This window comes from Gymnoscopelus microlampas (assembly GCF_963454915.1).
Source record: "Gymnoscopelus microlampas genome assembly, chromosome: 19".
In the NCBI taxonomy this organism is placed as follows: domain Eukaryota; kingdom Metazoa; phylum Chordata; class Actinopteri; order Myctophiformes; family Myctophidae; genus Gymnoscopelus; species Gymnoscopelus microlampas.
In genome coordinates this window covers 23,295,454-23,308,429 of record NC_139956.1, presented here as the reverse complement: position 1 = coordinate 23,308,429, position 12,976 = coordinate 23,295,454, and the positions used below count along the sequence as shown (strand labels likewise).

Sequence of the window (12,976 nt, the reverse complement as noted above, 5' to 3'; positions counted from 1 at the left end):
CAGTGAGTAGCCTCCCCGTCTCTCTCCTTGCACCACCTAGACCGAATAACGGGCAGGGGGAACACATCATCATGAGCAAAACGTCAAACAAGGCTGAAATATTATTATACTTATCATAATAATAATAATAATAATACCAAAGCGACAACGCAGGAGGAGCAATTTTTTTTCAACCCCCATTTTGTGTCTTTTTTTTTTTTTTTTTTTTTTTAAGAGGCAAGAGGAGAATAGCCTATAGCAGAACGCCAGGATAAGGATTCGGTGTTGCATCGCATCGGGCCCCTGCTGGCGAGCGACTCGCACATGTCGGAGCGTTGAGGGACTGTATCCCCGCCCTGCTGCTGCTGCTGCTGCTGCTGCTGCCCCACCGCCACCACCACCACCACCATACGAGACGCCAGGAGGACCTGGAGGAGGCTCATCTAGGGCTTCTAGTCACCCCGACAAGAAGGACCTCGAGAACAAGCGATTAGAAGGAGGGGGTTAAACGGTTACACAAAACGAAGCCTGGAGGACAACACAAGTCAGTGATGCGGCAGCCGAGGTGGGCCCAGATCGACGGTTTTATGATATCATCATCATCACCATCATCCAGCAGCACGGCGAGGAACCGATCAATTATTAATTATTGATAAAGAAGCCTGATTGATGAGGACAGTACTAGCCATCATCATCTGACTGGCCCTGGAGTCAAATTGTCCCTTTTTTTTGGGGTGGAAAGCAATTGGTGCTTGAATCGGTGCTTTGATCACAGCGATTTTCTTCTTTTACGTAAGGAGGAGGATCAATACATGCGTGTGTTAAATATATAAATAAATGCCAAATTTAGGCCGATGACTTCAGTGTGACGCCAATACAGCAGCAGAGAGAGGCGTCTAGTGTGAATTGTGTAGTGAAGATACACGCGTCTGTCTGTCTCTCTCTCTCTGTGTGTGTGTGTGTGTGTGTGTGTGTGTGTGTGTGTGTGTGTGTGTGTGTGTGTGTGTGTGTGTGTGTGTGTGTGTGTGTGTGTAGGCTATACCTTCATGGAGACGTTATAGATTATTATTATTGTTTTTTTGTATTTTTTATTCGTGCAAATTAACGAGGATGCTGCCATTTCACCGACAACAAGCGACCATTTCTTGATTCCGAGGAGCAGAGAGACTATAAGGTGCGAATAAGAAGCGGACATCCAGTGATTCTCTTCACCTCTCCTCCTCTTCAACCTTCCTTCCATCTCACCCTCCTCCTCTCTTCTCTCTCTCTGTCTCTCTCACCCCTCTCCTCTTGAACCCGAAACCCCCCCACTACCCCAATTTATCATTTTGATCAATTGATCATACATCAGTGCCTCTTCATCCTCTCCCGAATTCGACACACACACACACACACACACACACACACACACACACACACACACACACACACACACACACACACACACACAGCGCGCGCGCGCGCACTGCAGCGATCCGATCATCATGGAGACGACCAAGCTGCCTCCGACCAGCCCCTCCTCGCCGACCACCGGCTTCTCGGTGCCGTCGGCGGAGAAGGTGGACGGCTTCCCCCGGAGGTCGATGCGCAGAGCCCGCCAGAGGAGGTCCCACAGCTCGTCCCAGTTCCGCTACCAGAGTTCACAGGTGGAGCTCACGCCGCTGCCTCTGCTCAAAGGTGGGTACAAGCTAAATAATGTTCACTCTTTTTTTTTTGCATTGCGTTTAGGCCTACAACTTTTTCAGGATAACAAAAAAAAGGTACATTTACCTCAGTGTCGTTTTGGTGGAATAACTACCTTGCACTTGCAGTGGTGTTAAAGTAAGTAAGTAGGCCTACATTTACTCAAGTAGCCTACTTTGTTTGTATTTTTTACTTTACTTGAGTATCTCCAATTTCAGTAGCCTACTTTTACCTACTCCACTACATCTCAGAGTCAAAAATTGTACTTTTACTCCACTACAATTATTTGAAAACTTTACTTACTAGTTACTTTGTAGATTTTGATTGTTATATACATTAACCACTTCAGCCCTATATACATTTTGGCCATTTGAAAATAGCCGATCTACAAGCTTGTAGATCTGCTATTTTCAAAGGATGTTTGTAAATATTAGAAAACTTGGGAAATGGGACCTTCTGCATAATGAGTACTTTTACTTTTTGTACTTTTGGTACATTTTTATACCAATACTTTTGTACTTTTACTGAAGTCAATTTGGAATTCCGGACTTTTGTAACATAATATTTCTACATTGCAGTACTGATATTTACTTAAGTAAACAATTTGAGTACTTTTTCCACCACTGCTACCTTGATGAAATTAGATAATAAAATGTTGCATTGAGCAAGACTAGTGGGAGCCAGGAAACGTTTTAAAATAACATTTGGTGACATTTTGGTGTTTTCTTTTTCTTTTCTTTTTTTGAGAAATAGCCTACTGCCAGGGGGTCTCTTACCCCAAGAGAGGGCCTTTTACTTCACTCTACCCTACCTTGTTAGAGGCGTATTGATGAATTATATTGAACATTCTTCAGTATCTAAACATTTACAGTCTCTACGTTCAAAGCTTTGACCAAAAGAGAAGCCACTCTCATTGCTGCTGCTAATCTCGCATCGATTTACCGTTTAGTGCTCAGTCATATCCGGGTTAGAGCCCGCCTACTGTATCCGGAAATTTCCACACGCACACATATGAGGTGCATGCACGCACGCAACGCGTTTCTGTTTCTGCTCTAGACCGGATTTACAAACTGCAAAGCGAAACGATCTCAGTCCGCTTGCCAGTCTAACTTTTTAGTCTAACTGAGGTTGCCCACGTTTCTGCACAAATAAGGGGGCTGTTCAAGAGATGTTTGTTTAATGTTGTTTTGTAACTCTGTATAGGCTTTATTGTCACATCACAGGTTTACAGAAGTAAAAGGCTACTCCCTGTGGCAGCTGCCATGTCAGAAAAATCATTCTCCAGTTTACAATTTAAAACCCGATGTGAGAGAAGGGGTTGACATATCTAGCTGTAATGCATGTGCAAAGTAACGTTTCATTAGACACACACCCTGGAATGCAAGGCTACTTTTGGTGCACTAATTCCAGGTAAGGCATGGCTTTATTTAACACTGTCGCTGTGCAGTTAATGTTTATGCATGTTGTAATAGCGAAGCAGTCTTTTCTTTGTAGCACTGCCATGTGTTACAAGTTTTGGTTTTGGTTGTTCAGGCTTTTGGTATTGTTAGTGTGTCACTTAAAGTTCACAACAAAGCTGGGTGTAGAATAAAGTGACTCACTTTATTCTACACCCAGCTTTGTTGTGAACAGTGCACCTCAGGTATAAGTTGCACCTACTCTATGACGCGCACTCATACACACAAACATTAATGTAATAATACTTTAGTCTGCAGACGGCAGCCCCCTAGCCCCCCTACTAAAATCCCTTCCAGGCAGCGTGCCTATGCCTATACTTGGGACCTATTCTGACTCAGGGGCGCCGATCCTGCGGGGGCCTTGGGTCTCAAGCCCCTGGGAGAAAAGACGAGCCCCCACCACAATCTCCGTTGTGCAGGCCCATATTCACATTACCATTACAGTAGCTCGCCCATTGGCTCGGGTGGGCTCTAGGGAAAATGGGAAATCTGGGCACAAAAACAGAGTGGGCAGTCTGAGTACCAGACATCGGAAGAGTGGGTACTAGGGGAAATCCAGGCACCAAAACCGGAATACCTTGAAGTCTGGCATGCATATTACTGGAATGCAAAGATGATTTTCTTTTCCCCCATCCAAAACATTTTCAGACACATTTTACATTAGTTTAGTTTAAGGTTAGGGTTAGGCACAGTTCTGTGAGATTAAGGTTAGGTTTAGGCATAGTTTTACAGAAATTAGGTTTAGGATTAAGGTTTGGGCTAGGCATAGTTTCACTGAGGTTAGGATTAAGGTTTGGGCTAGGCATAGTTTCACTGAGGTTAGGATTAAGGTTAGGGTTAGGCATAATTATTTTACTAAAAGGTGGCCAATCTTCCGCGGTCTGGTGCCCACTCTTCCCTAGTGCCCACCCTTCCTGTATTCACAAAAAATAGGAGATATTATGAGGGATTGGGTAATGAATATTCTGTAGGCACCACCAGTGTGACCTTTTGAAATTATTATGCTGATGCTCGCCCCTTTCCTAGGTATACTATTGCTGTACAGTAGGTTCTGTTTGCTCTGTGTGTTTTCATTCAGCATGCAGCTAGAGGGAAGGCTCAAGACAAATAGATGGTGCCAGGATTGATGTCATATTGTTAAATATAGCGTTGTCTGCACTGCATTTCTTAAACACGGACCTGCTCAGATCACTGGTGTGCTTGTTCCGTAGGCGTCAGTTTGTCAGAAAGACAAAGCTCATAGTAGCCAGGTGTGGGTTGAATAGCATTTTCAATTCTCATTTGTGTGGGTCAGTTTTGCAGCCTGGTGCCCTAAATGAATGGGGTTTACCATACAGTATGATAAAGTTAATGCCAAAAAATGTAGATCAGTGATTCTAAACCTTTTTCATTTCAAGGACCCCCAGTTTAATATGCATGAGCTATTACCTGTTTTTAAGTGAGAGCTTCTGGTAACTTATGGTGAAAAACGATGCATTAGGCCACAGACCCCCATTTGATACAATTCCTTATCTCTGGTAGGTACCCCAATCCATACTGTAAAACCCTCATTGTCACTTTAACTCTGAGAGTTATTACAGACCCATAAGGGTCCATCTGGTTACTGTCAGTCATTTAACTGGGGACTTGCTGGAACCCCCACAAGGACCCTTGAGGGCCCCCACCCCACATTGAGAACCAGCTTTAGAAAACTACAGAAAAATGGGGTTATAGTCACTTGAGACTACTGTACCCTTTCCATGACTGACAACACCTGTGAGACTGTCCTGATTGTCCATATGGACTGTTGATGTGGCAAACCCCGCCCATCAGGTAGGCTACCCCTTGCTGTATAAAACAAACCACATTCATTATTTGACAGGCTTGATAAAGGAAAGGAAATTTGACTGAAAAACAAGCAACCATTTCATCAGGCACTTTTTCAGTGAGCGGATATTTCTTTACCCTGCACCTGCACCCAATTATGTTTGATGTCATGTATATACACCAGTTCACCTTTTCCTTTTTTGGGGGGATAAAGGCCATGTAATCTAGCTGAACAATACTGTGTTAAGTAAAGACCGTCTGACAAATGAGTCCCAATCGATGAGGATATTGAATAGTAGATTATAAGGAACATGAAAGATATAAGGAAATGCTGTTGTTTTTGTATCAACCATTGATTGGTTTGTGGTCGTTTGCATTGGCATATCATGAATCATACATCAGTAACCATAAATCATAGAGCCTGCACAAAGCTGTACTAAAAAAATAACTTCTTCTGAAGGCTAGAACTTGTACAGGGTTAGGGAATAACCCTGTATATGGGAAGCAGATACGAGTCAAAAATGTACGGATCAATATTTTTGTACCGTGGCTTCAAGGCCTGGTCAGCTTAAGGGAGATTTATACTTGGTTGCGCACCGGTGTCGCGCACCGAAAATAGCCGATGTACAAGCTCAGAACGCCGCATCCTGAGCTTGTAGATCGGCTAGTTTAGGTGCACACAACCAAGTGTAACTCAGGCTTTACTCAGTTATCTGTCAACTATCTCTTTATTTTTCTCTCCATCACACCAACTGGTCTGTCTGTCTCTGCTGCTCACCTTCTTTTGCCCTCAACCTCTCACACACACACACACACACACACACACACACACACACACACACACACACACACACACACACACACACACACACACACACACACACACACACACACACACACACACACACACACACACACGCCACCTTCTTCAGGCTGTGCATGTTATGTGTCATTATACATGCTGCTGACCCCTCTTTATAAGGTGACTTTCCCTTTGATGTAACCTGCAATCTGTTTCCATTAACCCTCTATGACAAAAGGACCTTTGTGCTTTTACTGTGTGTGTGTGTGTGTGTGTGTGTGTGTGAGGGGGGGGGGGGGGGGGGTAGAGTGCAAGCATGCTATACTGCTAAGTGTATTTGACATGACATGGCCTGCAAGGCGTAGCCTACCATAAGAGCATGTGCAATGCATTATGGATCCAAGACCTTTACGTCCAACAAGCTTCCACAGTGAGCCAATGTACACACATCTTTCTGAGGGTGTTAAAAAGAATCCCATGAAACAGTGTTGCCAGATCTGCTTATTATAAGCGACTTTGGGCTTGTTTTATTCTGTGAAGTCGCTTGTAAATATTGGAAGTTGCAGGTTGCGTTTATTTGGGTGTAGTTGCTTATTTTGTGTTACCTTTCTAAAGTTGTTTAAACCAGTGGTTCTAAAATATTTTCCTGTCATGGACCCCAAAATGTAAAATGTAATTATCGGCAGACCCCCATGTGAAAATATTTTGTGCCAGGGACCCCCATAAAACATTTGTGTTGTTAAAAATTTTCAAAAATATTTTACATTTCCCACTTTTTTTCAAGATTTGTTTGAAAATAGCAGATCTACAAGCTCAAAACACGTCGCATCGCAAGGCGTTGTGAGCTTGTAATCGGCTATTTGAAAATAGATAGGTTTAAAAGTGCTCATGTGGCCTATAGTCGCTTCTTTTGGGCTTATTTCTCTCGCAAAATCTGGCAACACTGCCTGGAGGTCCATCTTGGCTGTGTAGCCACCATAGAAGTCCCACATATTACATGCTGGCTGTACTAGGCTTACTGCTGCGGCAGTATTGCCTGATCCCCGAGAGAGACTGATAGTAGAATGCAGCACTAATGCAGTGAAAATGCAAGGTGAGGGAATTTTACATTGGTTTTAGTACATAGGCCAACTATGTGGACCTGCACATATACTCACTCTCTCTCTCTCTCTCTCTCTCTCTCTCTCTCTCTCCCCCCCCCTCCCTGCTTTCTAAAATTAAATGAATATATATAAAATGTCAAATGTACATGAGAAATTGCTTCATTATGGTGATATTGAAACATATTGTTACAATAGTAACTAATAATTTGTTTTGTGTTATAGTAATTTCAAGTGGATTGAATGATAGTGAAAGACAACCAAACACCTCCATGACTTGTAAATGCAACAATTGACCATTTCTACCAGTGGTTTAACAACTGAATACACGGCAGAATGAACTCACTGTAGAAAGGCATCATGAATATTAATTAAAAAGACATAGCAATGGTACGGTGTAGTCCAATAATAAATTAGTCACATGTAATTTGCAGGCTGCATAAATACATTTTAGTGAGGTTGTAGTTAAGTGCACTAGGCAGCACACATACTGATTTCCATAAAGTTTCAAGCCAATGCTCTCAGTGGTCTGCGATAAGCCAGATTTATCCTATGGCGTACAACGGGGCTTGTAGCTATTTTCAGCGTGCAACACCATTGTGCGACAGAGCATACTTTTAGCATAAGATTATCCATTTCCCGCATCCTTTGTGGGAGGCATTTGCAACATTCTGTACTGAGCGTACAAGGGCATGTGAGAGTAGACACATTAAAGTCTTCAGCATGTGCTACTGTCATTTCTATAGACCTTCAGTTTGTTTTGGGTCTTTTTGCCATGAAACAATGGACAGGAGAAGACGAGGGGGCACAAGCCTGCGGTAAATTGTAGTAAAGCAAATGTCAAGGATCCTTCAACCTTTTCAAGCCATGTCTCAAGTGAGAAATGTAATGTAAGACGAAAAACGACCGGGTGCTCTCGATTGAGATAATATGCTGACGTCCAGCTAAATGCGAGGTGCTCAGGAAGTGAAAATAGATTCTTTGAAGACAGGGAAGGCCTTACGGCCGATCTACACCAGACTTTTCAAAGCGAGCGTATGCGTGGTGCGTACATCGCGTTTGTTTAGATCCAAGTGATTATCAATGATAGCGGCTACACCAGGCGCGCGGATACGCGAGTCCCCCATACGCAGACTTTTAAAATAGGACTGGATCTAAAAGTGCGCGTGTGCGTATATGTGCGTGTGTGCGGCGTGTGTGCGTGTGTGCGAAAAAAGTCTGGTGTGTGCCGGCAGTTAGGCTGACTTCAAGCACACTCACAACTAGCCAAGGATATACTGTAGTTAAAATACTTTATTTTTCTCTAGGACATAATGTAATAAATATAAAAACTTTAAAAAGTCATATAAGGATGCCGACCGGTTTCAACCCGCATGGTGTTTCCTCAGGGCATGGCTAGAAGTTGAAGAAGACAAATGTAATCAATTGTCCTGGAACCAAGAGGCGCACAAGCGCATTACATCACAGCTCTTAATCAACGTGAATAAGGCTGTCAAAGACATTTTTCATGCAGTGCAGAGCCTGACCCAATATCGTGAACGACCATGTGATTACATGGCAGCTTTATAGCAGTGGTTCTCATAGTGGGGTCCGGGACTACCCAGTGCTTCTTGAGGGGATTCCAGGGGGTCCCCAGCTAAATATTTGCTACTTAAGAAGGACCCATACCAATCTGTAACTCTGAGAGTGTACACATGGAGCCAAATGGACCCCTACAGGTCCATTTGGTTCCATTTGTACACTCTCAGAGTCATGGGGGTTGGTTGCCTAATGCAGTGGTTCCCAAGCTTTTTAGCTCGAGACCCAAAAGAGAAGTTTTATGTCTACAAACTAGTGGGACCCAAACTAGTGAAAATGGCCGATGTACAAGCTCAGATCGGCTATTTTCACTACAAGTACTACTGTACTTCTTAAAACGTTTTTTTTTTCTAATTTATTTTTTAATTTATTATTCGTTTATGAAATTATTTTGAAAAAATGTTAGATTTTTTTTGTTTTTGGTATTTAATGTATGAACAATTGAGAATTTGGGGGGAATTGTTTGAAAATATTTTTTAAATAATAATAATTAAAAACGAAATGTAAGAAAAATAAGGGGATACTTACTCGCAACCCATAAAAATGGTTCCGCAAGCTAAACTTGGGTCCTGACCCACTGTTTGGGAAACAGTGGCGTAATGCATAACAAACTGCGGGGTCCTTGAAATTGTAAAGTTTTCGAACCACTGCTTTATAGAGTCAGTTATGTAGACATATCGATGGAACAAAGTTGGATGAATCTGACTATAGGCTGACTGTTTGCACCTTTATGAAAGCGTACTTTTTCAGCTGAATCAATTAGATGGAAGAAAGTAAACCAGGTTGCATCACAGACGGAACTTCATTGACCTACTCTCCGTTTCAGGAAACGTGTGTGTTCATCACACTGTTGTGTCATGACATTGCTGCCTGGGGCAGTGGAGATCTGTACACTTTGCTAGCTGGTATGGTACTATTTAAAAGTGTTTTGAAGCCTGCAATGTTCTTGTTTCTTTCTGGCTTTTACGACCACAGGGCAACGTTACATCAAGGTTTAAATTTGATCCAAACATTTATTTGATCACTTCCAATCTGGCGTCACTATTTTTGGCATTATAGGTGAAAAGTGTGTGAAAATCAAAAAAAACAACAACAGTTGAACAGGTATTGAGTTGTGTGTATGGTCTAAGAACAAAGAAACAAACAAACAAACAAAGAACCCCCATATTACCAAACAAACTAGATCAAGTGAGGAAAAACCATCAAGGAAATTAAATATATTGTTATCAAATTATGCAATGCTCAAAACTATAACTAAATATAAACAGACGGCTTTAATAAATAAAACGTATTTAAGCTAAGTGTGTGTTTAAGATTCACACAAATCCTCAGAAGCAATGTGGAAACACATTACGGTGTCGTGATGAGTGAACGTTAACGTCCATGTAGTCAAGCAGATGAGAATGCTGAGGCATTGTGGGTATTGTAGTTTGACTCTGTTGACTCTCTTGTTACAGCGCTGTAAAGTTGTGTCTCACGAACACTTTGCTTGTCAAGTGAAATAAATGTTCATCAATTTACGCCGGCTACATCGGTGCAGACACATAGCAGCTGGCCATTGTGTTTGATAACATGCATACCCTCAACAGGAACATACATGCAGTTTAAAGAACCAGTAGCATACATGCAGTACATACATCGGAAAAAACAGAATGCCAGCACTAATGGATCAATACAGTCGTTTTTTTATTGAGGGCAAAAACAAACACGTTTCAGCTAAGAGCCATCATCAGTGTACAGTATACAGTACATAACACTGTTAAATCCATACATGGACCATTAGGATTTTAGGCGAATGGCATCATTACGTACGGTTGGTGGCGTAGCGTAGCGTACAGTGAGTGCATTAGCCCAGTGGACCATCCAGTAATTATAGATGCTGCTAGAATGAAGAGATGAAATAGATTCTGAATGTAATTCCGGTGGGTTTAAACTGAGGTAGTGTTCAAAGCAAGCACTGACAGCGAGCTGGCTGTTTTGCTTGCTCTATTTTTGTCAGAGGGTGGGGTTGTATTCATTTCTCGCAAGTACATGTTAGATTTGTTGCTAAACCTGTAAAGCGTGCATTCTCGTATAGCGTATGAACGATTTGATCGTGAATATTTAATATTGCTTTTAATGCCGTGGTTCATTCTAGGCCTTTAGAGAAAATCAATATGTGAGCTAATCAGTGTTAATTTAAAGTGACTTTACAAGAGCACATGGGGGAACATGGTGTTTCATGTTCCATATGGGAAAAAAAGTAGGCTTATGTAACCACTTGGATTTGAACCACGGTCTACCGCATGGGACACCAAATATCTATATCGCTCATCCAAAAGGGATGAGCAGTATATGCTATGTACTATCTCCCCTGACCAAAGGAGAGGGTACATGTTTTACACTCTCAGGCTTAACAGCTCAAACACAATTTATACTTAGTCATACAATGGGTTTGTGCTTTGAAAATAGTAGATCTACAAGCTCACAACATAATGCACTGCGATTCATCGTGATCTTGTACTGTAGATGTAGTACCAGACTTTTATTAGTCTAGTATTTCTACAATGTTGTATTGGTACTTTTATTTAAGTACAACATGTGAGTACTTCTCCCACCACTGCAATAGCACTGAGGATTTTATTGTGTTCTAATCTTTTGACGAATGTGTGTAATAATCTCTGGTATTTCTCAACATATTTTGGCCAGTAGCAGTAATTGCAGTGCAGTGTACTCAGGTAATGCAATCCTTAGTGTGTGAGCAGCTCTGCTAGCGAATGAACTGCGACAGCCAATAAAAGAACAGCCGGGATAGTCAAGCCAGCCAATCAGTCAATAAAGAATATAGGGTGCTACAGTATATCACCGTTTGGCTGCAGGCCTTGCATACACACATACTAATAATTAATACACACACACACACACACACACACACACACACACACACACACACACACACACACACACACACACACACACACACACACACACACACACACACACACACACACACACACACACACACACACACACACACACACACACGCGAGATGCATGCACAGTTGCACACTCACAAGCACAAGTGACACACGAACATCGGCGAACACACATGCATGCTGGTACTGCACGCACACACATGCACAAGGCCTTTATGGACACTGTGTTCTTGTATAGAGATAAGGATTGCTGCATTGTACAGCATTATACAGACTACAGTATGTCCATAATGGGCTCATATAGATAGCCAAGATCAGCATTAACTGATTGGGTGGGGATATACTGTATGTACATATGCTGGGCATACAGTATGTACAGTATGAACACACACACACACACACACACACACACACACACACACACACACACCCCGTTGTTTTGACATACAGTAGAATCTTCATATAAATCATTATAGCATATCTCATATCAAAGTTTTTTTTAAACTTCCAAAATAGCAAATATAGTTTATCTACAAGCTAACAACGTAGAGGGAAAAAATTGACGGCTATCATTAAAATGCCCTTATTAGAATGGCATTGTCATTTTAGGCATTCAAAAACAAACTCTGACTCCTGTTTTTGGGGAATTAGCCTTCGTCAGGCCTAATTTTTGTTTCGGTTTAATCACACCATAATTATGGAGCAAGGCGCTGTAATCTAAGGCAAGGGTGCTTAAACTTTCTTTTTTTACTCGGGGACCCAGAGAAATGGAGAAATACATTTGCTCTCACACTGGGACACAAGCTCAAGCAACCACCCTTGTAATTGTGAAGGCACCCAACATGTCTTCAGACCAGGTGGCCTATTACACATAGACTCATATTTGTTTGAATTGGAATGATTACAAGTTAATTGAATTATAGTGAAAAAGTAAACTACTCCTCAATTGTCCGGGACTCCAGGGGATTCCCCACAATGGGACCTTGAGAGGGTCCCCTGACCCCACTTTTAAAACCACTTGTTTAGGAACCGATGAAGTATGCTGTATCCATCCTTTCTTGTCTCTCCTCACTGGGACTGTCACAAGTAATAAACTATTTGAGGATGGTTGGCAATAAAATCCGGGGTAGAAGTTAATGGTTCTAGGAATGAGCTCAGCTAATTGACTGTCATCATCTCCATACCATCTCCATTAGCTCACATTCATAGTCTGACTGCAAGCAAGCAGCCGTCATCAATAATGTAATATATCCAAGCATCTGTCTGTCTGTCTGTCTGTCTGTCTGTCTTACCCAACCATCTATCTACCTGCATTCATAACTTGATTGCCTAACTAGCCATAACTAGCTACCTATCTAGCAATTTATCGTGGGAACAGCAACACACCCCTCTGGACATGAAGCTTATGAGTCACAAGACCCAACCACAAATCCAAATTCATATCTACTGACAAAAATGTCCTACAACCATGGTCTTAAACCTCTTCATAAGCTATACAAGATTGATCAATCTAAGGTTAGGAAGATGAGAGTGGTTTACAATAAAGTGTTAAGCATATAAATGTTATAGTTCTCACACACACAGGCAACAAATGGAAAATAATGGCTGATAGTTCAGTGGGTTAATACGAGAAGATATTGTTTATTTCAATTTTGA

General features: G+C 41.9%; 1 protein-coding gene across 1 annotated transcript in view; it reads left to right on the top strand.

The window, feature by feature from the left end:
• Positions 1-1,424: 1,424 nt before the first annotated feature.
• ppp2r5b (protein phosphatase 2, regulatory subunit B', beta) overlaps positions 1,425-12,976 on the top strand; it is a gene marked incomplete at its 3' end in the record, with an annotated part of 61,269 nt that continues 49,717 nt past the window's right edge. The window contains exon 1 of the mRNA XM_084042307.1: positions 1,425-1,656. Coding sequence (XP_083898433.1) covers positions 1,464-1,656 — 193 coding nt within the window. The 5' untranslated portion in view covers positions 1,425-1,463. The remainder of the gene's footprint in view (positions 1,657-12,976) is intronic.